This window comes from Trachinotus anak, unplaced genomic scaffold, assembly GCF_046630095.1.
Source record: "Trachinotus anak isolate AG129_WGS33_773 ecotype Australia unplaced genomic scaffold, CSIRO_AGI_Tana_v1 ptg000014l, whole genome shotgun sequence".
NCBI classification, from domain to species: domain Eukaryota; kingdom Metazoa; phylum Chordata; class Actinopteri; order Carangiformes; family Carangidae; genus Trachinotus; species Trachinotus anak.
In genome coordinates, this window is record NW_027273865.1 from 7,811,106 (window position 1) to 7,837,201 (window position 26,096).

At 40.0% G+C, this 26,096-nt stretch overlaps 1 protein-coding gene across 1 annotated transcript in view; it reads right to left on the reverse strand.

The window, feature by feature from the left end:
• The window catches only part of gbe1b (glucan (1,4-alpha-), branching enzyme 1b), an 89,925-nt gene that overhangs the window by 30,325 nt on the left and 33,504 nt on the right, over positions 1-26,096 (reverse strand). The window contains exons 8-12 of the mRNA XM_071496679.1: positions 23,933-24,048; positions 22,762-22,889; positions 22,355-22,453; positions 12,047-12,157; positions 11,784-11,955 (exon numbers count right to left, since the gene is read on the reverse strand). Coding sequence (XP_071352780.1) covers positions 11,784-11,955; positions 12,047-12,157; positions 22,355-22,453; positions 22,762-22,889; positions 23,933-24,048 — 626 coding nt within the window. The remainder of the gene's footprint in view (positions 1-11,783; positions 11,956-12,046; positions 12,158-22,354; positions 22,454-22,761; positions 22,890-23,932; positions 24,049-26,096) is intronic.

Genomic DNA, 26,096 nt, shown 5'->3' on the forward strand with positions numbered 1-26,096 from the left:
AGGTTGCAAATAGGCGATTCAACTGTCTGATATCCTGGGAGAATTAATACGCACAACAAATCTTGTGTCTGTATTGCTAACAGGCTATGATATAAATTTTCAAGTGTTCTGTAGAGATGGTGCCACAGTGTAGGTCAGAAGGTCAGCAAAATCAATAAGATTCTTCCTGATAGTAGCATTTGTTTTATTTTTGAGAGATGTTGAGCATTACATTTTTTGCACATAATGCTGCGCTGGAGGGAGGGTCAAAGGATCACCAAAATCATTTGGTTTCTTCCTCTTGGGAGTGTGAATTGACGTCAAATTTTATACCAATGTGACCAATGTGAGTTAATTGTCACCATATGATGGTCACAAATCACAGTGAATGAACGCTATGACATAAAATCTTTGAGGTTGGTATACCACATTGCTGAAATAGCAAACTGGCATGTCTTGAAGTAAGATCAAGTAAATATAGTATATTGTACTGTATATATAAATGATGCTTTGGATCATTTTGGATCAATATGGTTCAATATAGTCCATTTTCATTGCATAAGAAGATTACTTGCTGTACTTAAGTTCTGCTTCATCTTCCATTCCTTGAAATAGCCTCTCTGCATTTTTACAGACTGAAAATTGCCTGCACTGCATGAGCTCAGCAAGTCAGAGTGAGTTCATCCAACCCTACTGGAGCTTGTGTAAGGGCAGCAGTGACACTACTTTTCATTTACTTTTTCTTCCCTCCTCTCTGGCTTTGCTCACCAGTGTCACCTCAGTGCTGAGAATGCTGCCATGGGGATCAACCGCCAGCCAGAGAGTACGGCTTTGTCATCAGATGACAAGAATACAGCAGCGCTATAACTGCATTAAAACATATTCACCATGGATGAAGCTCCAATATAATGACAGTGAGACATGCTGTACTGTAATGTGGCCCTGTGCCCCTCCAGAGATCCTTGCTGCTGTGTCCTCCCTCGGGAGATGATGGCAACTCCACACCTCTTGGCAGGACTGAAGACAATGCCTTCTTGTCCTCCTCACACTGGGCTTGTTGGTGAGTCAGGTGAGTATGCTCGGTGAGACTTTCCCAGTGTTTTGAGGTCTGTGAAGACCATCAGCAGTAAGCTTCAGCCTTGTGGCCCTCCCCAGTTTTTCTAGAGGGCTCCAAGCCAGTTTTTGTCGCCCCAGTGCCTAAAAGAAAATCTAGTCTAAATCTGTGAGTGTGTGAGGGTGTACTGGCAGGAGTCTCTTAAAGGTTTAAGCTCCCATGTTTGATAGAGCTGTTTTTTGCATCCGCCCCAGCAGGGCAAACCAGCAATTTCTCCATGGATGTTACAGCCGCTGTGGGCTGTTTCATAGCCCCAGGCACAGGTGGCAGATGACATGTCTGGTAGGCATGACTGCCCTCAAGCAAAAAACACAATGAAGTTCTCGTGAGTGCTCTGCTGCCACCAGGGGGGCTGTCTAAAGTGTCAATCTCCCCAACTATCCAGTGTCTTCAGAGCCTAGAGGAAGAAAAAAACCCATATCAAGTTCCTTCCTGAGCTGTCCAAATCATCCTCCCCCTCTGCTCCACATCCACACCACCGCACTGTTCACCACATTTTGAACAAATTGGTGAATTGTTTTATTATTAATGTGTACTGAGCTGAAAGCCTTGTATTGGACAATACAATGTAATGTTAGATCTAAGCTATCTCTGGACAATCGGCTCTTTAGAACCAAACTGGGAAATGTGGGAATGACTTAGTGTCCAGCAGCAATGGGGAGGACAACCTGAAGGACAGTGGTGCAGCAGACAGTGTGTGTTTAATACTGCATATCAGGAGTTGGAGTGTTATTATGTGATTATATTTAAAATATTGATAGATTATACCTGCTACATGTATATGACCTCTACAGCTTGGCCAGAGCACATATGCCTCTTCCTGACTGATTTATTGTAGAATGCTCCACAGTCATTCATAATTTAAGGCAGACTGTGGGGTCTGGTTGTAAACAGTTAGACTGTAAGTGGTTCTTTTGTCATGAAGATGACAGCCAAGTAACAATTTAAGCTTCACCAGCATGTTTTTTTTATTGAGTAGTTCTATCAATGCTGCAATAGAGCGCTGCAGGAATGAGTCCTAAAACTCAGAAATTAGTTTGCATTTTAGCACTAATGGTTTCCTCATCCCGAAGTCTATGGGTTTTCGTTGGACGACTGAAATATTTTTTAACAAAAGCTCAACACATTTTCACGTTTTATTCTACAACATAAAATAAACAGTTGTGATTTCTTTCAGCTTTTAGCTCTCTTAAAAAAGTCTGGTTGCCAACAATCGGCTAAATGAGACTATAGAGGTTGAAAGAGACGTCACTACGCCAACCACGAAAATCGATCTACTCACCACCACTTTAACAATCTCATGTTTATACTGGCGCTTTCACAAACTAATACTAACTTTATAAAAAGAAATGGCTCTTGAAGAGGTAAGCGCACGTCAAACTGCAAGCTGGAAATGTTGTGGTGATGACGCTGAAGTCATGCAACCATGACTTACAGCCCAACATTAGCTTTATACTCCTCACGATAGTACTTAGGCTTCAAAAATCATACAGGAGGTGTTTATTTGTGAAGATTATCTTGCTGAACAAAGCATGTAAGTGTCATAAGCTTTTGCTTGTCACACTCTAAGACTATATGCTAACCTACATTAAGTGCAGCCACATAAGGTTAAATAACCTCATTGTGACTGGCTAAGGACATACTGTACATGTGCAGTTCAGTCTAAAGAACGGTGGAAACGAGTACAGAGCTTGATCTGAGGGCTCCACTTGTAATCACTGAAGTTAAAATAGAAAACTACATACTCTCTACATTCTCAACTCACTTGAAAAGGCAACTAAGGAACAAAGAATTGTGCTGAATGAAAGATTAATGAAATGAAAGACATGCTACAACTTGACAACCTTCCTTTTTTTAATTTTACAAAGCCAGTCACAGTAGTCTCTGGACTCAGGTAGCCTTCACATGTTATCAAGACGTGTCAAGAGGGAGCAATGGTATAAAAGAATGCTCTCAAATGCGGTGCTAGTGGCTCCTATCTTTAAGTAGCACCTAAGAATGATTACCTGAGGCAACCCACTCTCCAGGAGAAAAGAAAAATCCACATTCAGATACTTTCTTTCACTGTCAGACATCAATATGTGATGTTCAGTGCATAATTTACTATTTCGGTGCATCAACTTTCAGGCTCACTCGTCAACAGTACTTTTGAGTTCCTACATTTCCCAGAAAGACTTTCGACACGCCCTAGGGAAATGAGCTGCCTGTGTTGCACTGTATTGCATACAGTATGTGTAGGTGGTGGGAATGAGAGCAGCCACAAAGGCATTGTACATTTTTCTGGTGAGGCAAAAAAGTGAGAGAAGGATCAGTGCAGCAGCATGTAATGCACAGTTCAGAGTGAGAACAATCCATCAAAGAAGCTGTTGTACTTCACATACCACTGTCAACGGATCCGTGAGGACTCGAGCTACAAATGAATTACACATTCGGATATGTTCCATGTGTATGACAGCTGACTCTATCCAGTTGTGTCCCAATTCTGAGCAAGTTTTGAGTGTTTGTTGTGTGTTCATGTTGACAAAATGGGGCATTAACAGAATGTGCATACAAAATCTGCTTGATTTGTGAGCACGCTGTTCATGAATTCTGTATTCCCTAAATGCAACCCACAAAGTGCGGGAAGCTACTCACACCTGCAAACAAATAAAACAAATTGTAGATGGCAGTAAAGTAAGATCTTAAAAAAAAAACAAAAACACAAAAAAAGTATTAAATCTGTGGAGAAGCAGCAGTTTGTTTTCTCTTGAAGTGTAACTGGAATTACACATTGTTTCAGATAAGCACAAAATATACAAGTATATTGATTGGTTCTATACTATTTTAAATGCAAATCTAGTTTACAGTGAAAATCAGTTTATAATGATTACTACACACAATTAGTATGCAGTCTGGATTTGGACTCAGCTCAGGTTATTCCAGCCAAAGAGTGTGCCAGGTGATCACTGATTAGTTCCTGCACTCAGGTTGAAGATGTGCTCATCAGTGAAATCACCTGATGCAGCACAGATTCGGCCCTGCACATATGTTGCACATGACATCCCTGTAGGCCAGTGTGTACACAGTGGTATTCCTGCACATTGTTGTGTTCACATGCCAGCCTAATTACTGTGCATTTAATAAACTGTGATGTTTCTGTCTGTTTGGCCTTGTTAACGTCGGGAAGTCAGATCACTGCCATTTGAATTAGAGTGCGGCATGGACCAAAACAATAGTCCACAACCACCGAAAAAGACATGTTTTTGTTGGTCTACACTCAGCCCACATGGACCAGCCAAAGTGAGCGTGGGTATGTGACAGTTGCACAAATTCAAAAGCTAAACTAAACAATTTTACAGCATTCCTCTGCCGATGATGGCAACAATTTCCTCAATCATACTGCAAAATAAGATGGCTGATTTCTGTTTGCTGTCTCTCGCCTTCTGTCACTACTTATGCCAAATAAAGTCATGCTGCCAGTCTGAAGTGCTGTTCATGACCAACTGTTTCTCCTCATGCTAGCTTTCTGTGACCACAAGGGAAAATAAGTGAAAACTTCAAGCGCCGGTAAGCACAGTGTCACATGCTGTCGGTGAATGAAATAAATTTAGTTTTGATTTACCCCGGCAGGCCCATGGAGCGCTGATGATGCAGAATAGGTCACAGAAACAGTCAGATGAATGAGTTACCTGTCAGTCCATGTGACTTTATGTTTACAACTCGCGGTTTGTTTGTAATAAGTCAGTGTGAACTCTACATGGACTACACCAAGAGGAAACAATGCATCATTTTTTTCCCATTGGTTCAGAGCAAGGGAACTGAACTACAGCCATAAACACAGAGAGGGTTAATAACGAGCAAAAGAAACTGTTACTCCACGCTGTACTCCAAATATTTCAGTGTGAGGTGGCTTCATCTCCTGGCCTACATTTGACCTGCCCAAGTTAGACCACCACCACACAACAAAATATCCCCCTAAATGCAAAGTGTTTTGCTAATGATGACTTTACAGTGTGGAAATGCTTAAGTGTCTCTATTAATGAGCACTCAGTATTCAAGCTATTCCTTCTCATCCACGTGCTCTGTGAGTGTGTGTGCGGCATACGGAGGCAGGCAGAGGGGGCATGCACGCATACACAGACACAAATGCACACACATGCACAAAAACATGAAAAAAAAAAAAAACAAACAAAAAAAAACCACTATCTGTCAGCTAATTTCTATCCAAGACAGCGAGCCCAGATACAGGCTGGTGCTTCAATAAAAGCTTTTATAAGAGCTACACTTCATTAACGGTGTAAGTGCACCGGCCTCTTTTGCCTGTATTTACTCTCAGTTTTCCAGTGTTATTATTTTATAAAGTCTAGTGGAGATGATTGATTTCCTGCACAGGTTGATTCAGTAACCTGTGGAAGCCTTTGACTCTTCGTTTCATTTCAGCTTTAAAGAAACACATTGGACACACCTCCATTAGGTAATCATTTCCCTCTCCTCTACGATAACACGGCAATGTTCCTCCCATATGCCTGCATTAATCACCATGATAATCACCTTCCTCTGCCTTCTCACAGCTGAAATAAACCAGATACCACACTCTGCACAGGAATAAAATATGATGAATTCTTACCTCAAATACACAAATAAATAAAAGTTAAAAAAAAAAAATCATCATTTGTGTCTCATAATATATCTGGGGTACTGTTATCTGTAATAAAATACTGAGAGGAGTTTTTGAATAATATATTCAAGGATTGTGTTTTAAACATCATTAAAGGATAATTACAGCTTTTTACAACGTCTGACTATGATAACATCAAACAGGGCAAAAAACCAAAGCAGTCAGAAGATCAGACAGTTTGTAAACAAGCCATCTGTTTGGACAGATTATCTAAACCACTTAATGTGGAGGAAGGATGCTAACTAAAGCAATTATGGTTGATCAGAATGACCCAGCAAGTTTACATAGAACAGTTCGACTTCTAGTTTTACTGTTTGCCGCTTGTTTCTCTTGCAAACAAATTTGGCTAACCTGCAGGTCTGTGTGATCTGACTGCTCATGTTTCATGTTTCACTTTAGTCATGTTGGTGCTTTGACCCCAGAAATGAACTTGGTGAGGTCAGTGTTATTATGAATGATATGTCTGTCTGACCAAAACTATAAAAGTTAAGCCCTAATAATTTGTAATAAACTCTGTTATCCCTTTAAGAGTAAAAACAATTCCGGCTTTTTAGCCATGCTAGTAGCATAGCCCCATCAGTGGGTCATTCCACCACTTTAGTCCAGACTGAAATGTGTCCACAACTCTGACTGCCACGAAAACTGGTACATACTTTCCCGCTCCTTTGGTGATTCTCTGACTGTTCCTCTACCGCCTCCAGCAGGTTAACATTTATGGTTCTGAGTGACATATTTCAATAACTCCCAGGTAGATTGCCATCAAATGTGGTGCACATATTCGTACCGCCCTCAGGACCAATTGTAATCACTCGGGTGAACCACTCACTTTAAATCTAACTCCATCATCTGGTTGACACTTTGAATTGTGACCAAATATCGGCAAAACTAATGAAATGTCAGTCACCAGCTTTACTGTGTTAAGTGCTAATAAGCAAATATTAACACCATAAACTAGTAAATATTATACCTGCTTAAAGGGGTTACTTGTAAGTTTTCTCTGCTGCCGAACATGGTTTCTTGCCAGGAGTAGTGGAAGAGTGGAGATTGTTGCTTGATAAGAGCTTCGACCATTGTTGTCTTTATAATACAAGATGCTATCCTATGTCCTCTGAGCAGCACTACATCTTCATGGCAGTTTGAAGGCTGCAGTGAGTGGCTATTGGAAAGTGCTGAGACATGTTGTGGCTAGATGGTTAGATAGTTACTAACACAGCTAGATGGTTAGCCTGCTAACTTCAGGAGACGAAAAGACGTGATAGAGGGGAGAGTGAAGAGGCCTTAAAATTGGCTGCAGTGCAGGCTATCTAGCAATGAGCATGTTAGCATTCAGCTTAAAGCCTAAGCACAGCGTCAAAGAGGCGAGCATTGCTGTAAACTTTTCTTATAAAAGAAAAAATGTTGAAATCCAGGGAAATTAACCAGTAAAAATGTTAAAAACATATAATATAAAAACAACCTGTCCGATCATCAGATTGCACTTTGCCCTGTTGGACTCTGGACGTGTCACCACATCCCCAGATGTCAACAGTTAAGTTGCAAGTAAAATGTTATTGTAACTGATAAAAACGGATAAAATATTTTCCTTTAAGATGTTGCAGTAAGATTTTGCACCCACGCTAAAGGGTGGAAATAATAACTAAAGTTTGTTGGATGATGTTGAAGCTTAAAATTATAGTGGTTCCAATAATGATATGATTAATGGAGGGCAACGATGTTTACACAAGGTTGTGTCAGACAGCTTTTCAGCTGGCACATCCCATTACTCCTCTACACAGCCCTGCATCAGATAAGGACCTGACAGTGACACAGTCCCCTCAGTAATTAGCAGCACAAGAAGAAGCCAAGGATCAATGTGTTTTCCATTGGAGGGATTCTGGCAAAGGAAGATCAATGAGAGAATCAGAGGGGAAGGAAAGGCGAGAGTCGCATAAGGTTTGAGATGCAGTGCAAAAAAGAAAAATTAAGATGGAAATGCAAAGAGACGGGATGCAATGTGTATTTGCGCTTGTTAGATTGATCTCTTGTTGCTGTGTTAATGTACTTTCCCAGTTTGCACATTAAATAAGCATTACTGGTCCAACAGCCGGGACTGGCACACGCAACCAAAGGCACAAAAGTGAAAGCACAGATAGCTCTCAGTGACATTATCTATTTGAAATGTATGAGGAGGAAGCACTGGTTTTCCATTCATTGTCCAGGGCCACAGTATAATGCTTGCCTGTTGCATTGTAGCACTCCATGAATACAGAGTGCTGGATGAGTTTTTAGCTCAATAATTTAGACTGTAAATCTGCAAGGTTATCTTAAGTCTCTGTGAGCCCTGAGAGTCAGGAAGTGCGAGAGGTTCCATTCTGTCCCTGCCGATGTAATGATAAAACCACTGAGGCGTTTCATTACTGCCACGCCACTTGCCGCTTTAATGTCACTGACACTCCAACATCCTTTACAGTATCAGACTCGCAGCCTCTCAAAAACGAATGCTCCCTCTGTCCTCTTGCTGTGTGGTGTTTGCTATTGGTCATGAGTAAATAAATGGGTTTTTCTGGGCTAGGCACTTCAAATTGATTTGCTTGCTCAAACAATTTGCTCTTGCTCAGCACTGGCTAAATGACTCTCCCGTCATTGATCCATTGACACGGCATGTCATCTCTGATTCACTTGATTTTCTTTTTTTCCTTTTCTTGAGCATTTCCCTAATGCTCACCCACCCGATGGCCTGGGATGAACTTCAGTGCGGTGTGTCTTTGTAGATTTTGAAACTTTTTTTTCTGTTCCCTGATTTAGTGTTCTTCAGAAAACAAAAAAAAACTTTCATCCATTATTGCTGTTATCAAAAGATGATGGCACCATTCTTTTAGTCAGCCAGACAGCAGTTCTCAAAAGAGAACAATATTCCTTTCCCTGCCTCTGCAATACTGGTCTCTTTTTCATATCTCTGCTCTTCAAACTACTGAGGATTATTTGACAGAATGGGGTAAATTAAAGTTTGAATTGTGAGTTTGCCTTATTTGTCTGAGTAATTTTGCTCACTCTGATTTTAGGAAATGGAACAGAATTAGCCGTAGTTGTTAGTGAGTAATCATTTTAAAAAAGGACATTTTATTCAACTTTACTTGGGCTCTTTTCCTGTTCTTTGCAACAGCTCTGTTAATACCACAGGAGTATTTGCCCTCTCTTCAAATCTATGACACAACATCTACAAACCAAAACTGATAAATTACCTTATACCTAAAAGATTTACATAAAAGTAAACAGTGGAAAAGTCGCTGCTTTTTCTGTTTCAGTAAGGATTATTTTTGAACTGCATAAGTATTTGCAATAAGTCTTCTCAGTCCTCATAAACCCTGTGAAAAAAACAAAATAACTGAGGGAGTGGAGGACACTCATATATATGATAGACTATCCATAACCTCTTGCAGTAAAACTGGTAATAAATGGCTTCTAGTCTGGACTGGGGCAAACTGCATCAGCAAGAGGAAGTATCTTTGATCTGGATTTTAAAACTGCTCACAGCCAGCAGGACAAGACACAAGATCCCCATTAGGGGCAGATTTCATCAGTCAAAGAGAGGCATGTTTCCAAGACAGGTGAAAGACTTGGAAGTGATTTACATACACATTCTCTTGTTCAAATTCAAAGTGAATATAAATTTAGAATACCAAGATTTATATCTCAAACCTGAATCTCAGAGCCTATCATTTTAGCTGCTCTAATTTTGATTTATTCTACTGGATAATACACAGAAAAGACCAAGGACCAAGAAAAGATGTCCAAGGTGTAGGTCAATGGGGTGGGGTGGCGGGCATAAATGTATATATAGATACATATATATATTACATATGACTTCTTGGACAAGACCATCAACCACGTTTTTACAAAAATATTAATGTCAACTGTAAAGAATACGATACAAGCTGTCTGTTTCTAATTCTGTTGTTCATAGCTGTATAAAACACAAAAGCCAACATAAGTAAAAAATAAATAAATGAATAGAAAAATGCAGAAAAAATGGGGGGTTTCAGCAAAAGATGATCAACTGGCTTAATGAAATCACTGCCAAATTGACTTATGTTTTTCACTGACTATATGAATGCTTCATGATTCTGATGTTTCACTGATTGGTTCAGAGTAAATGTGGCACAGAAATCCATGGCTACTGCACCAGGAGTACAGCACAGTGTGCCTTTTAGCTATAATTTAGCCAGAGAATCAGATATAATCATTATCAACCATTCTTCAACTACCCACATGGGGTCAATTCTCTGACATCATGTTCATTATGAGCTGCCCTGCTATGATTGACCATCGAGAACAGCTACTTTGATTGTGCTTCTTTCCCCCCCACACATCAGTGCTCTTTGCAGAAATTCACCGGGCATATCGCTCTTTTTTTTTCTTTTCCACGAGTACGACTGGGCATCGTAGTGAGTAGTGAAGAGTGATAATGATTCCAGCACAATGACTGCAGAAATGCTTTTTTGGATTGTCTGGACTCTGAGCTTGACCAAATCACCCAGTCACCAGGTGGAGCTAAAATGCTGCGGATTACAAGCGTAGGCTGTATTTACATTAAGCCAGAGAGCAGCACATGCAAGGAAACACATTTCCTTCAACCAAGGTCAACCTCCACCATCATTAATTATCACTTTATTATCTTTACCAGCAGGCCTCGATAAAGCCGTGCCGTAGCTCAGATGATGTGTGTGAAAATGAGGGGCATCTCAACAGTCACTGAGAATTGGATCCATTGGAAAAAAAAAAAAGAACCTATCTGATCTTAGACAGCTTTTGTCCTGTATTTCACCATCAGTTCTGGAAAGTGAGTATTAATGTCAGCCCCACTTCAAAAGGATCCTTTGATGCTTATCATCAGCCTTGACTCATTGGTGGTGAGCTACTCCAGAGATATATGTCATGAAAGAAATATAACAAATCTAATAACTGAGCACTTTACCCCAAATGGAAAATAAGTAACACGGACTACATCAAGCTACTTTAAGCCTTCATGAATTGGAATATGTACATTATTACAAAGGTTAAATCTGTTCATCAGTCTTACCCTGAAGCTAAAACACACACGATGCCATAATGATATGCACAAAAATAAATGACACTACGGCACAAAAGATAGCACCCCTAACAGCAGCACAAATGAACACAGTAGGGATAGCTTATCAATTAAATATTAAATAGTGAAGGCTGTTTCTGCCTGTTGCCTGTGGAGGACTTGGATGGACAGGAAAATAAATGTGTGTTTATATCTGTTCGGTGAACACTTAAGGATTGTTGTGTCTGCCTGAGGGGAGAAGTTCAAATTCAGGAAGAATACAGTACATGAGAGGGATCTGAAATGATTCCCCACATCTCTTTTAATAAGAAATGAGCCAAACAGAAGGACGTTGAATCATAATCATGACCTCTATCGCCTCTTGACTGCTCAGCATTTCAATGCCCCCTGAACCACACAGACATGGTATGATTAATAATATGACCTCACCAAATGGTATGGTTATGTGATAGCATATGGCATGAAATATAATTTGATTTATTGTGATATATGTAATGTGATACACGACGTGAAAGCTCAATAGACATGATTATACATATCTGTCTGAGCTTAAGTTATTAGTGTTTTATGTTATATTAGGGCTGCAACAATTATTTTCATTGCACATTGATCTGTCAATCATTGTTTTCAGTTGAACAATTAGTTGTTTAAACTACAAAAAAATAAATAAAATTAAATGCCCAATGCAATTTCTTTGAGCCAAAGGTAACGTCAATTTGTACGTCTTGTCTGACCTGCTCAAAAACCGTATATTCAATTTACAATAATGCAAAACAGAAAAAAGGTAGAAGAAAGAAACAAAGAAATATTTGGTACTTTGCATATGCTAGGTGACTGAAATTAATAGAAGATTGTTGTGGATTAACTGTTTCAACTCTAAAAGAAAAAAAAAATCTATTATTCATTCTGGTGTACACTATAATTGACTGTATATGCAGCTACTGTGTGTTACAAGGATGACTCACCTATGAAGTTGAGGTAGCCTTCTCCACCCAGACCATGAGTGAGGAGGCGAATCATCTTATGCAGCTGTATGCCGCGGTCAATGATGGGTGTCATGGGAAGAATGGAGCTCATGTTGGTGTACATCTCCTTGTCCATCAACCAGAAGGCCAGAGTCTTATCCCCAACCAGAGCCTGGAAAGGTAGGATAGGCTTTATAATCCACACTGGTATGAGGCACACTCTGCTGACACCGCAAAGTAGGATCATGTAGAAAATAGGCTACCTGATCATGACTTTCTGCATAGGCTATGCACTTCTCTCCGTAGCGCCTGTTGGTCAGCGTGTGGACAATATTGCCCATATTCCAGTCCTCATCCTTTAACTCCTTCAGGATCTACACAGTGACAGAGAGGGGTTATTGAAAAAGGGAATGATAGATGTGCAGCTGAGAGATCCACTCGGGCTCTGACTGATATCTGAAGCTCAGTATTTCAGTTCTGGCAGTCTCTCTGCCTTTTTTAAGTTTTCTCTGGGTTACACTTCTTTCTCAGATCAATCTCTGTTTTGACATCTCTATATCCGCACTGTGAGTTATGTCTACCTTTGAATGGCGGTAATGGAGTTTTTAATAACTTCACTACAGCCCATGGGTAGTAAGGCATCAGCTCTCCCCACCTGAGATAGGCAAGGTCAGAGCCTCTCATCCAAACGGAGGGATTCAACAATAAATCCAACCGTGAAATCCGTGCCCTGTCGCTGGCCTGCCCACATGCACACTTCCTGCCAAAAGAGTCATTTTCAGGGGTCAGAAGGAAACTGGGGGCCACCACAACATACATTTTGAGTATGTCTGCCCCTGCACTAACTGTCCTTAATCAGTCATAGTCACACAAGCAAATAATAGCACAGAATAAAGATAACCACATGTACTGCAGCAGGTACAGAGATGATGTAATGAACAAGAGAGATGCTAGAAAGCCACATTATCACTATCATTCCTAAATGTAAAAAAAAAAACAAAAAAAAACTGAGTTTATGCCCTCCAAGAACCCTTGGTGATAGACATGCGGCCTGTGTGATTGGTAGGGGAGTTGGCAAGTCCATCTCAGTGACAGGCTGAAGTCTGCTCTGTGGAATTGGTCATGGCAGCTGATTGACATGTCAGGAAACCTTTATATTACTCTACAGAGCCATAATCCTCTGAGTAAAGAGAGTAAATTGTGCCGATCAATGTGTCTGAGATGAACCGGCTGGTCCACCTAAATAGAGGCTTTCCCACTCTATATATCGCCATCTGTTCACATTCACTCTTCTTCACCTTAGCCTTGTGTGGCCATATTAGTCAGTGCCAGTGGCACCAGGAAACCTCATCTAGGTGCTCGAGGCATCATCTACATGTACAACAAATTCTCAGACCTTTTAACTCCCTGTGAGCTCAGTGTGTTGCCTCAGATGCTCGGAGACACGTCTTGGAAGCTATCCTTCTGTTTAACATCAAACCGGATCAGGCCTTTGACACTCTGGGGCTTTGAGAAAAATTAGTCCAACCTATTAAATTGCTTTTTTAAAAATCACATTTTGACAAGCAGGCCTTTACACTGTTTTTACCAACACTAGACACCGGGTCAAATCTAATGTCCACATTCTGTTCCATGTCAATGGATTTTAATGACATTAAAATATTTTTTGTGATGCTGCAAGAGAAAAAGCTGTTCAGTTTATATACAAAGTAAAAAGTTGTGTTGTTTATGTAAGATGTAAATAAAAGCAGAATGTGATTGCAGATCATGTAAACCCATGTTTAATTGAAAATAGAACAAAGACAAATATCAACTGTTGAAAAGCTGAAATTTTATTGTTTTATGAAGAATATATGCTCAATTTGAATTTGATGTCAGCAACACGTTTCAACAAGTTGGGACAGGGGTATGTTTACCACTGTGTTGCATCACCTCTTCTTTTAACAACACTCTGTAATCGTTTGGGAGCTGAGGAGATCAGGCCCTGGAGTTTTGAAAGATAAATGTTGTCCCATTCTTGCCTGATATAGGCGTTCAACTGCTCAGGAGCTCAGGGTCTCCTTTGTCGTATTTTTCATTCATGATGCGCCAAACGTTTCCAGTGGTTGACAGGTCTGGACTGCAGACAGGCCAGTTTAGTGTCTGGACTGGAGCCATGCTGCTGTAGTACGTGCAGAATGTGGTTTGGCATTGTCTTGATGAAATATGCAAGGCCTTCTCTGAAAAAGATGTTGTCTGGATGGCAGCATATGTTGCTCCAAAACCAGTATGTATCATTCAGCATTAATGATGCCTTCCCAGATGTGCAAGCTACCCAGGCCATGGGCACTAATGCACCCCCACATGGATGCTGGCTTTTGAACTGTGTGCTGATAACAAGCTGGATGGTCCCTCTCCTCTATAGCCTGGAGGACGCAGCATCCATGATTTCCAAAAAGAATTTGTTAATTTTGATTCGTCAAACCACAGGACAATTTTCCATTTCACCTCAGACCATCATAAATGAGCTCGAGCCCGGAGAAGTCGGCGACGTTTCTGGATCATGTTTAGATATGGTTTCTTCTTTGCATGGTAGAGTTTCAACCTGCATTTGTGGATTAAACAACAAACTGTGTTCACAGACAATGGTTTTCAGAACCGTTCCCGAGCCCATGCAGTGATTTCCACTATAGAATGGTGTCTGTTTTTAATGCAGTGTCGCCTGAGGACCTGAAGACCACGGTCATCCAAAAATTGGTTTTTGGCCTTGTCCCTTGCATACAGAGATTTCTGTATCTGAATCTTTTAATGATATTATGAACCATTGATGCTGAAATTCCCAAATTCTTTGCAATTTTACGTTGAGGAACATTATTCTTCAACTGCTGCACTATTTGCCCACGCAGTCTTTCACAGAGTGGTGAACCTCTCCCCATCTCTGCCTCTCTGAGAGGCTCTTTTTATACCCAGCCATCTACTGACCTGTTGCCAGTTAATCTAATTAGTTGTGAGATATTCAACCAGGTGTGTGTTTTTTTTTGTTTTTTTTTTTGAGCCTTATACAACTTTTGTTGCCCCTGTCCCAGCTTTTTCTGAACCATGTTACTGGCATCAAATTAAAATTGAGCATATATTTTTCATAAAACAATGGAATTTCAGCTTTTCAACATTTGATATGTTGTCTTTGTTTTATTTTCAATTAAATATGGGTTTACATGATTTGCACATCATCACATTCTGTTTTTAATTTATATTTTACACAGTGTCCCAACTTTTTGGGAAACGGGGCTATAGTATATTTGCATGTGTTTTTGCCAAAGTACCTAAGGATGTTTCTTTTTAACATTTTTCATGAATAGTTAATGTTACAGAGACATCCTTAAGATTTGAAGCCATATTTTCAGGATAATAATAAAAATAATGATTTGTAAAGTAAAAAAAAAAGCAAAAGCAAAAAATAAATCCTAAAGACATGTAACAAAACAGATGCCTTCATAGGTTGTGCACTCTAGGCCTTAATTGGTGTGGATGTGGCTCAGGAGGTAGAGCAGGTCTCAGCACTACTCTGAAGGTCAGTGGTTTGATTCCTGACTCCTGAAGTCCACATGTCAAAGTTTCCTCAGGCTAGATACTGACCCCAAAATTACCCCTGATGTAACATTGGTGTGGGAGTATATGTGAGTGTGTGTGTGTATGTATTTGTGTGTGTGTGTGGGTGTGTGGTAGAAAAATGCTATATGTATGGAGAAAAAAAACTTTGTATGAATGTGTGTGTGAATGGGTGAATGTGTCTTGTAGTGCAAAGTGCTTTGACTAGAAAAGCTATGTGCAGTCTGTATTGTATATTGGGATGAAAAAGTAAGGCCGTAAATCCTTTGTAAACCATATGGAACATGAGTAAAGGTTGGAAAATTGATTGAAGAAAGAAAAACATCAGGTACATATAGAAACTTACCACGGGTGTGAAAAATATTAACACTGTAAAACTACATGTCCTAATAATCATTGCAGATGGATCGTAGTTACCTGGCTTCTATTCTCAAGACATGGAAAATATCCTGTTAAAGAAAGGCTGGCTTAGTAGCTCCCTGGACAATATTACAATACAGTAGTTCTTTTATGGATAAATTGAACAGTGCTATAAAATTTTAAAATTGGAACGCAACACCAGCTGAAAATAAATATATCTTTTTTCCACCAGCTCCAATATAAAAGCTAAACAACTGAATCTAAAGAATATACCCCGGAGATCATAACAGCCGCCTCCACATCCACGTATAATCAGACACTTTACACTTCCTTATGAATCATTACAATTCAATTCAAGCGCAAAACTGGTCTGGGAGCAATTAATCTGGGAGTAGGACTGTCGGAGCGGAGACAGGAGTGACTGGGTTGACGACTTCTCTACCACCAGCTCACCCACATCAGCCCCGACCAGCCGAGCTCCCTGGCACCACTGACACTCCACTTCATCAATGATAATGAGCAGTGCACAAATCTTACTTTACAAGCCCGCTGTCAGGCGCCAACCAGAGTGCCCAGATTAATTAGGCAGAGCCAGAATAAAAATACAAAAAAAAAAAAAAAATCTAGCAGTGCAGGATGAGGTCATCTCACTGCCACGGACATGCTGTGTCTTTGTGTCTGTGGCTTTCAAGAGCCTCTCTGCTACCATCTCATGGTGCCAGGAAGGACTTGGATGTGCTTAGTGTAAAGCTTTTCTTTTTTTTCTTTTTACATTAGGGACATCTGTCCCGAGCTTTCTGTCTCTCCTGTCTTTGCAAACACATCTATTGCAACTGTGTTTGAGTTTGCGTTGCCATGGGGACATCCTCTCTTTGCACATTCAGTGCCGCCCCCAGAGGTGAGCAGGGAATGAAGGTGTACAACGCTCAATCCTGTGGATCAACCTAATGCCTCCCTATCTTTATCTTTTCACAGTTTTGGAAATTAATGAACTTTTCCGCCCACGCAAATGCCTCTGCCAGGAGCTTCAATTGGTTGAAACGCACCTCTCAGCTCACCTCGCTGAGGAAACGTGCACCGTGTCAATCCTGCACCGCCAGTTAACTCCATACAAGGGAGGCCTCCCAGTGCAATTAGCTAATAAAACAAAGCAGGATGAAGCTGAAATGCTTCACCGAGCTGAGGGTGACGCTTGGCGAGGGGGGTCAAAGAGAGTGGGCGCCCTTTAAAGGCTGTGATGAAGCCACCGACACGTTAACATAAACAAGCTGGAGCCCGCCATTGCTTGGTGGCAGCCTGAATTTTTTATTAAGCCACGTTAATTGAAAGTGTTTCCAGTATAATGGACAGAGCAAACTACGAGCACCAGAAATGGATTTCCCCCCCTGAAACTAACAAGGAGAGAGCTGTGCGGACTGATATTTTCATTCAATTAAATGGAGGAACAGAAACAAAAATCGGGACAATTGACTCAGAGGTCATTCAAGTTGAAGAGCTGAGAGAAGCAGAGGGATGCTGGAGAATTCTCTGCATCGCCCTCTCTTATCCAAGCTGTGACCAGCAAGCCCGCTACCTCCTCTGCCTCTAATTGTTTCAATTACATCTCAATCTATTGTAGCTGGAGGGAAGGGTGCTTGTTAAATTAGAGGGCTTTTGTAATATTATCCATTAGGAGTGACAGCATTTTATGGTCATAATCAGATCGAATCATCCAAACTTGTGCTGTGCGCCTTATCTGGTCCTCTCATTAGGATATCTTAATTTTTCACAGCCTGTTGGTCCTAACAGCCTTCTGCAGCCAGTAAATGAGTCATATCAATCAGTCATGCTGAGGACGAAACACAGCGTGAGGCCCCCGCTCGAAGAACCAAGAGAGATTCATTCGCGCACACATGTGAATCTATAAATAAGCTCACAGCTCTGTTGCAGTGTCTCTTTGTCTCTCCTTCCTTCTGTTTCTTCCTGCCCGTCGGTCTGTCTCTCTGTCCATCTTTCTGAATGCCTGCCCTACCCGCTCCATGTCTCCTTCTCTGCAACACACACCTCACTGGAGGCTCCACTTCAGTCCATTCAAATCCCTCCCTAATTGACACTCTGTGAGAAGAGGCAAGGCGAGCCCTGAGTGCACTTCACTGGCTATACCAAGGCATGTTCATCTGAATGCTTCCCTGCACAGAAAATACATGAATTTCACCGCTCGCTTGCTCACCTCCAACTTTATGATTCATGTGGCGTTGAGTGTCATCAGGGAAGCAACAAATTTTATTTTGAAAAAAATGCAACCAGAAGAAGAATCTAAATGAATATTGCATTGCAAGCAATACTGTTTGAAAAGTAGAAGCAGCAGCAACCCCTCCAGAGGCATCCCGAGGATAATCCTGTGAAAACTCTGGTTACCGTGGAGGAGGCTGCGTCTCAGCGGTACAGCACTGCCTGCCGCACAGCTAGTGCAAGCATCACCGAGGAAGGTCAAGTCTGGGACTACTCCCCCCACCCACCCACCCACCCACCCACCCAGCTCCCTCCTTCTGCCCCTCTCTTCTCCTCCCTCCATCTCCGCTACTGAGTAAAACCCACCGCTGCGAGAGACAGACTTGATTAACGATGCATAGACTTCCCCCATCGAGAAACACAAGAAACTGTAGTGCAAGAGGATGCATGCAGTGCGGAGGTCACACACTTCGCATTGCTCTTTCACCAAAATATGAGCAAATAGAACTTCCAGAGTGGGCTCACAGATAAAAAGACACAGCTTTACATGAATCTTACAATGGATAACCTTCTTAGGCATTCTGCAAAGAGCTTTTTTTGTCAAATATCACACAAGAAAGGCTCTCTACTTCTCTAAACATGCACGCACACACACACACACACACACACACACACACACACACACACACACACACTCACACACACACATATGCACACTGAAACAGGACACAAAACAATCCACATTCACCAGCCAACCCAAACAGACAGAAACATCCCCAGGGATCACCTGCTGCCGCGCTGTTTCCCTACAAATGTACTTTCTAAAGTAATATTTGCTGATTTCATAAAAACACTTTGGCATACTGACGACGGATGGGTGGCATTTTTATTAATACAGACTTTGAAGAAAACACCAACGGGGCCAAGAAAATAAATTATGAGTTATGTACTGATCCCAAGTACTGTAAATGTATCCAAGTTCTCCAGGAGAGGCAAACATTGCTCCAAAACAAGGCTGAAAAACACCCTTCTGAGAGAAAGTCTGAACATGAACGGCTGGATGTCGGTGCCATCAAAACAGACAGCAAGAAAGAAAAACTTTCTGACAAAGAAATATATAATAACCTTAAGTTATTTCTGGACTGATGGTGGGGTATGCATGCACTTTCTGTGTGCTACTTGGCTTCAGTTATGGACTTTCATACCTGATGGCTGCACAGTTATAAACAATGTTTTCCCATTGTGGGCCATTAAGTACTTTCACAGTGGCAGTTTGGGCTGAAGTGCCGAGCTAAAGGGTGCTTCAGCAGTTGTTGTGGAAGGACGGAGAATATTTGGCGCCCAGAATTTTCTATGCAGTCTGAAGCAGTGCTGGGTGGTAACACCTCACTCAACAGTGTTATCATCTTTTCCAGTAATGATTAGAGACAGAAAGCTCCATCTCAGTAGAGATATTAAATATTTAAGCTGTTTTTGTTCCAGTTTCTGTTATCATCCTACCTAAAAAACTGTATCAGTATGAGAGACTGTATGAATGATCTAAAAATGATGTCCCATCACTGTCAGCATGTTCATTTTCTCATAATTGTTGGCTCAGCTGACGGCTTATTTTATGTGCTAAAATCTAGTGTTAAAACTCTCATTCATAGCTCCATAGACTTTTATGTAAAAACTAACCATCAGTGTAATTCATGATGTGAGGTTCATTGGGAAAATTACATCTTTATTGTAAATTACAAAATTACATCCTCCCTAATTAAGGCCTTTCAGGTCCATCATATTTGTCCAAGTAAAATATTGGTAAATTATGTATGAGATGTAAGAATTAAATACGAAGAGCAGAGAGATGATTTTCCATTTGAAGTTGTATATGATGTCAACTAGAGCCACATTAAAATCATATTTATGTTTAAAGTTTTCAGTAAGCTACCGCTCGCTGCCATTTTGAGCTTTGGAAAATTACTTCTCTTATTAGAGAAATAAAAATAAAGTAATGTAGTAGAAGGTAAGTAAGCCCAGCAAGGATGATACACATAATTCTATAACTTCTATTGCTGCAAGTCACACACAGGATATTTGTGAAGTAACATTTTGATGTGACTCAAAGTTATCAGCATATGAAAAATGTCAAAACACTTAACATCCACAGATGTGAAACAATTCCTTCTATAAAGTCGGTGTGGAGGCTGTTTGCTGTCTTTTCTTCCGTAGGTATTTCTGGGTTTCTGTGTTGGAGTGTGTACACATTAGTAACATTTTGTCTGGGAGATAGCAGAGCAAAGAGCTGCACACCTTGCCGTACAGCATGACTGATGCTAACCTTCAGCAAACATGGGAAAAACTCAAAAACTCTTGACAGTAGGTGAGAAAACTGCTCTGCCCAACAGAGCCTTTACTGACAAGACTTCTCTCTTCCAAACAAGCTTTTCCACTGAACAGCGTAACCAAAACAAAAATCAAATGACAATGTGGATAATTTCCTAAATAATTTTCACTCCACTATAACTACTACAGTAGGAATAATGAAACCAAAATTTAATTTAAAAAAGAAAGAAAATGTGATGGAAAATGGAAATGTTTAGAGTCAAAACATGCACAGCATAGTCACGATATATATATACAAATATATATATATATATATAATTACATATATATATATATATATATATATATATATATATATATATATATATATATATATATATATATATATATATATATATATATATATATATATATATATATATATATAATAACATCTTAAAATAAAAATAACATTGTAAAGTTTGTTTAAGCCTGAAAAGCATTGGAAATGTGGTAAGGGAACTCATGGCTCAATAAATGTCCAGATTATATAACTATAAACTGTCATCCTCTTTCTGCCATTTAATTAAGTTCATTCATGCAAAATTCCTTCAATTCAATTCAAAACTTATATATTTTTTAAATTTCGGTATTACCTACTACCCCTAGTCGGAGAATAAAAACAATTGACCATTTTCCTCTTTAATTCATCATGGGTGAAATTATTCTCTATATTTCCCCTGACAATGGGTGGAGGATGACATGAGGATGAGCATTTAGTGTTGGTTGTTGCATTTCTAATTTTCAGCTATTCAGACTCTCTGACTGGTTGGAGAAAAATCAACAGAGCATTGAATTCAAACAGAAAAATACCCTTTGCTTTGACATCATTTAAAGCTACCCCAAGGACAGACATTTCAGACTGAATAATGAATCAAAGTGAAATGTAAAGGTGTCTGTGAGCCTATTCAAATGCTCCACTTAAGAAAAAAAAACATCACAAAAGAAATTTCAGCCTGGATCAGTGACTAGATGACCTTCATGTGAACATTATTGAAGCTTGTCTCTCAAATGAAAACATACATCCATGCAAAGAACTCAGAATAATTACTGATCTAAGAAAAAGGTCATTATGAATGAATAAGTCAAATGCTTCTAATTTCAATAAGAATTATGTCTCTTCCATCATTTATTCATAACTTTATGTTCAAAGGGATAAATAATGACCTTCCCATTCGCACAGCAGGTAGGATTAAGTCAGAAAAAAAGAAAAATAAATTAGCACTGCTTTAGAAAAAGCACAAAGGCTTTCTTCAGTATGATTAAAAAAAAAAAAAAACCTTGGAGCTCAGGGTGAAAACAAACGACTCAAGTGCAGAAACTCTTAACATGTGGAGAGATTTTTTGCCATATTCTCCATAACAGCCAGAGAAATCAAGACAATTCATGTACATTATGACTGCAGAAATACACCTATCATTATCTGTTTCATGGAAATATATTACTGTTAATACTGTTTTATTGTCAATTTAATCCCACTTGGTCCTGATATTTCTGGGATTTAACTGTTTGTAGCCTTACTTAATACATTTTTTTAAAATATAATTCTACTCTGTTTTATAGTTTTTAAATTGTTTAAACTGCTTTTTAAGTTTAAAAAGGTGCAATAAATTGATGATTCCTATTATAGAACAGCAGGAGCCGTGTCAAAGAAGCTCTATTTAATAACAGTGTGTTACACCACAGCCCAAGACTGTGCAGACATCTCCAAGGAAAATATAGGGCAAGATTCTCGTGTCACTTCATTGCTAAACAAGTTTTACACTTGAAAGCTTCTCAAACGGCTCAAAAGCTTAGCAACAAGCTCAGCTGTAATATACCACAAGAGTGCTTAATGCCTCCTAACATGCCCTGTCACTCGCTTTGTCTTTCATCCCTGTTTTGAAAACAAACGCTTTCACTTTTCTCTCTATTTGTGTGTCATATGGAAGTTTGTGTGTGAGCTTAGGCCCACAGTGTCTGTAAAAAAGTTGCTGGGGAGGGATAAAAAAAAAAAAACAGACAGAGCATAAAAAAGAGGGAGATTAAAAAGAAGTGAATCATCTTACCTGAATCCACTTGTCAGGAATGGCCATAGCCAGTCGGTAATCAAAACCAAGTCCTCCCTCCTCTACTCCTCTGCAGAGAGCAGGCATCCCTGACACTTCCTGTGGAGAAGTCACACTATTTCATATCACATTTTCTCTTGGTGTGCACAGGTTTCTTTCCCAGGAGTCAGCCAAGATCACATCAATGCCACTCCACAGCTCACATATTGAGGGGCAAAAAATCCTATAGCACAGGCCAAAAAAGAGTGACATCCCATTTCCTTTTGCATTACTTCTTAATTACACCAATGAATACGTAAGTAAGCTATGCCTAACTAATAAGTGTTTTTAATTAGTAATAGCTGTGGGCAGTGTCATTGCAAAGTGAGCGGATGCTGTTGATGGTGAGAGCAGTGGTGTGTTTTTACCTCTGCAACAGTGATGCAGTCAGGATAAAGGGTATGAAGAATGTGATTGGCAAGCATCAGGTAAACCAAAGAGTCCTCGTCCACCTGAAGGCCAAAGTACTCGCTGTAGTCCCCTGAGAAGGCTGTGCCTGAGGAGTAAACACCCACACAGTCAACACTCGTCTTGTTTTCTACCCAAACTTCTAAAATCCTTCATTCCTCAGTCTTTTTTTTTTTAAGCGCTGCTACTGTTTCACTTCATATACAGCAAACATCATTTTTAGGCTGATTCGGGTTAGACAGTAGCACAGAGACATTATTCATTATCTGCCCACAACTACATGAACTACACAGTAAAATGCTTTAGAGATTGTGAAGTAGCACCTACCAGTACTTTGAACAGGATATCCAAAGATTTATAACATAATACACGTATCCCAGAGTGTGTGATGACTACTGCCAATTCTTTCCTGATTCCTCATTCTTTTTTTTGTTTGTTTTTTATGTCTATCTTTGGCCCTGGATTGAATATTGACCATGTCCCCTTTATAATATGTATTGTGATCGCTATCTTTGATATTGAACATTTTAAAACTGTATTTTGTTTTGTGTAATTATGTTTTAAGTTTTCCATATTTTCAGTCTGTCTCACTAAAATTAATTGTGTGCATCCAGGATGAAATAGTTGTTGAATTGGCTCTCCTCATTCAATAATTGATAAAATATCCAATCAGGCAACATTTTGTTATGCAAAAATTACACACATCACACAGGAGAATGACCTCATTTCAAATACTGTAGAGGAACGGGTTTTGTAATCAGTGCTTCAGTTTCAATTCATGCCATAAATAAGTGTTTCACTCAACTACATTTATTTGCAAAACATCATCTGGAAAAATGTTTTTTTTATCCTGAGCCTTTTGAACATTTTCATGCGTAGACACAGGTTAGGATAATAGCCACAATATTGTTGACTTGTGTGTTTTTGATTGAAACATGCTTTGTAGATCATAAATTGTCCCACATGAAGTTTGGGATCAGCCAGACCTCTCGACAGATCTCTTCCTGGCCTTATTCTTTAACCCTCTGGAGTCCGTGGAGCACACTGCACTATGGGTTTCAAAGCGGGGGATGACATGCTTTAGACACACAACCCATTCCTGAATTTCGAATGCACAAAAACCCGTCTTACCAATGCCATGGTGATGGTACAGCATAGACGTAACACCATCAAATCTGAAGCCGTCGAAGCGGTACTCCTCCATCCACCAGCGCAGGTTTGACAATAAGAATCGCAGCACTTCCCAGCTAGCAAAAACACACAAACAGGTACACACACACACACTCTCAAGGTCAGATAAACAAGAAGCTGTGAATTATTCACACATCTCTTCATGCACTTTAGGCACCAGAGATTAATTTTCACTGCTACAGGACATTCACATATTGATAACTAAAGCTCCATTATGTCGGAGATGGAGTGTCAGTGACAGGGGATGGTGTTTTCATTAACTACACTGTGGAGGTGATGCCGTCTTTCACATATCCAGTTGTCGGGATGAGAAATCAGCGGCTTACTGTACACAATACGAGAAGTTTCTGATTTCCATCGCACCACTTGCATCATGACCACTGGGCAAGTGTTTAGTATAGCCATGCCCATCCCTCAGTATTTGAACTGATAGGATTTCATGCTACACTTGGGTAAACAAACACCATACAGGAGAATTGAGTTACCTCTCCTGAGGAGGAGATAAATCATACACTTCTACTCTCTTTGGCTTCCATCGTCAACATATGACGAGCTCCTTTGTCGTAGAAACAAGGGGGTAAATACTCCTGAAAAAAAAAAAAAAGTGATGAAACCAACAAACCATCTGAATATGAAAGTGTAACTTGTGGCTGTGTTTTGTCACCCATGGTGTGCCACAAAGCATGCTAATGTTCTCCGTGCCTGTTGGCTGGACTGTGTTGGTGGAGGCTTGAGGAGGTGGATTCCATAAATGGCCCCAGTCCCCGTTCCTGACTGAGTGACGGGAGAGTCATCTGGATCTGAACAGCTACTCAAGGCAAAATACACTACGCACCTCACCTCTTCCTGTTCAGTGGCGCGTTGCCATGGAAACGTCAGTTGAAACTCAAGATTTGGTTGTCTAGTCTATACGGCCTGCGTAATGAGCACCAAATGAAACACTGTACACACGGATGCCACACTGGAGAGCAGCAGCGAAGCGTCAAGGATGTGAGACGAACGACACATCCATGCCACTGATTAAATGTGAACCGCTGAAACTCACAACTCAGATGCTCTCTGTATCCTCAGCTCCAGCAATGGTTTTAATGATATGTGTCTAGTGTCCCTGTGCACAGCCACACCTATGAACCTAATTTATTTCTTTATTTTTGAGACAAATTGGAAGGACATTCGTGACCTTTTCTCAACAAAAAGTTTCACAAAATATCATTTGACCTCCAGAGCTTCACAACAACTTCTACAGACTGTTCACAGTTTGTTAACATAATACTGTAATTAACTGCACTCTTTGGCGGGCGGTCCTGCAGGCCTTGGCCCCTCCTTTCATACCCTGGAGAGCCTGTGTGTATCTGCTACAGCACCTGGTATTATCAACTGGACCCTTCATGATTTCAACAAAGTTATTTTCTTCTAAAACCAACCGTGCCGTTTTCTAATGTCCATATTTTATCCACCCACAACTGAATGAATGATGTTTGGGTTTGAGCAAAGGGACATTTTATGTGGCAGAATTTATTTGCAGTGCTTGGGATAGAAGACACGGTTCTTTGTTTGCATTGTAACGCGAGGGTATTTTTGCTGTGTTAGAATTAACGTGGGCTGTGCAATTACATGTGTGCCAAGTTGGTAAAGTCTTACTTGTATTCATTTCATGCACTAGAAAGAGAAACATTCAAATATTTACCAACACTGTCTAGACATGGAGTGAACCAAAGTTATGTTGTAAGGCTGAGTTCTTAGTCATTTTCATTATTAAAGATGTAAATATGTTATTGACGGAGGTTTTCTTACTTCTTGAAGATGAGTAGAAAGTTCTGATTTCCCTTCAGCTCTCTATATCTGCAGCGGCAGTTTAAAGATCAGATTCTGAATTACAAAAGTTTGATACCGAACTTCATTTGGTTTACTCTCAAGTTGTGACACCACACTGAGGGGCAGTTCAACTTTTTTTTTTTTTTTTTTTTTTTTTTTGCTTGAATGATGCAATTTCATCATGTCAAAAAGTTGGTGAAGCAGTGAGTCCCAGATTCATGCTTCAACAACACTTCAATAACATCTCAAACTGCAAAAATCCATCCAAACACTAGACAATTCTTGTTCT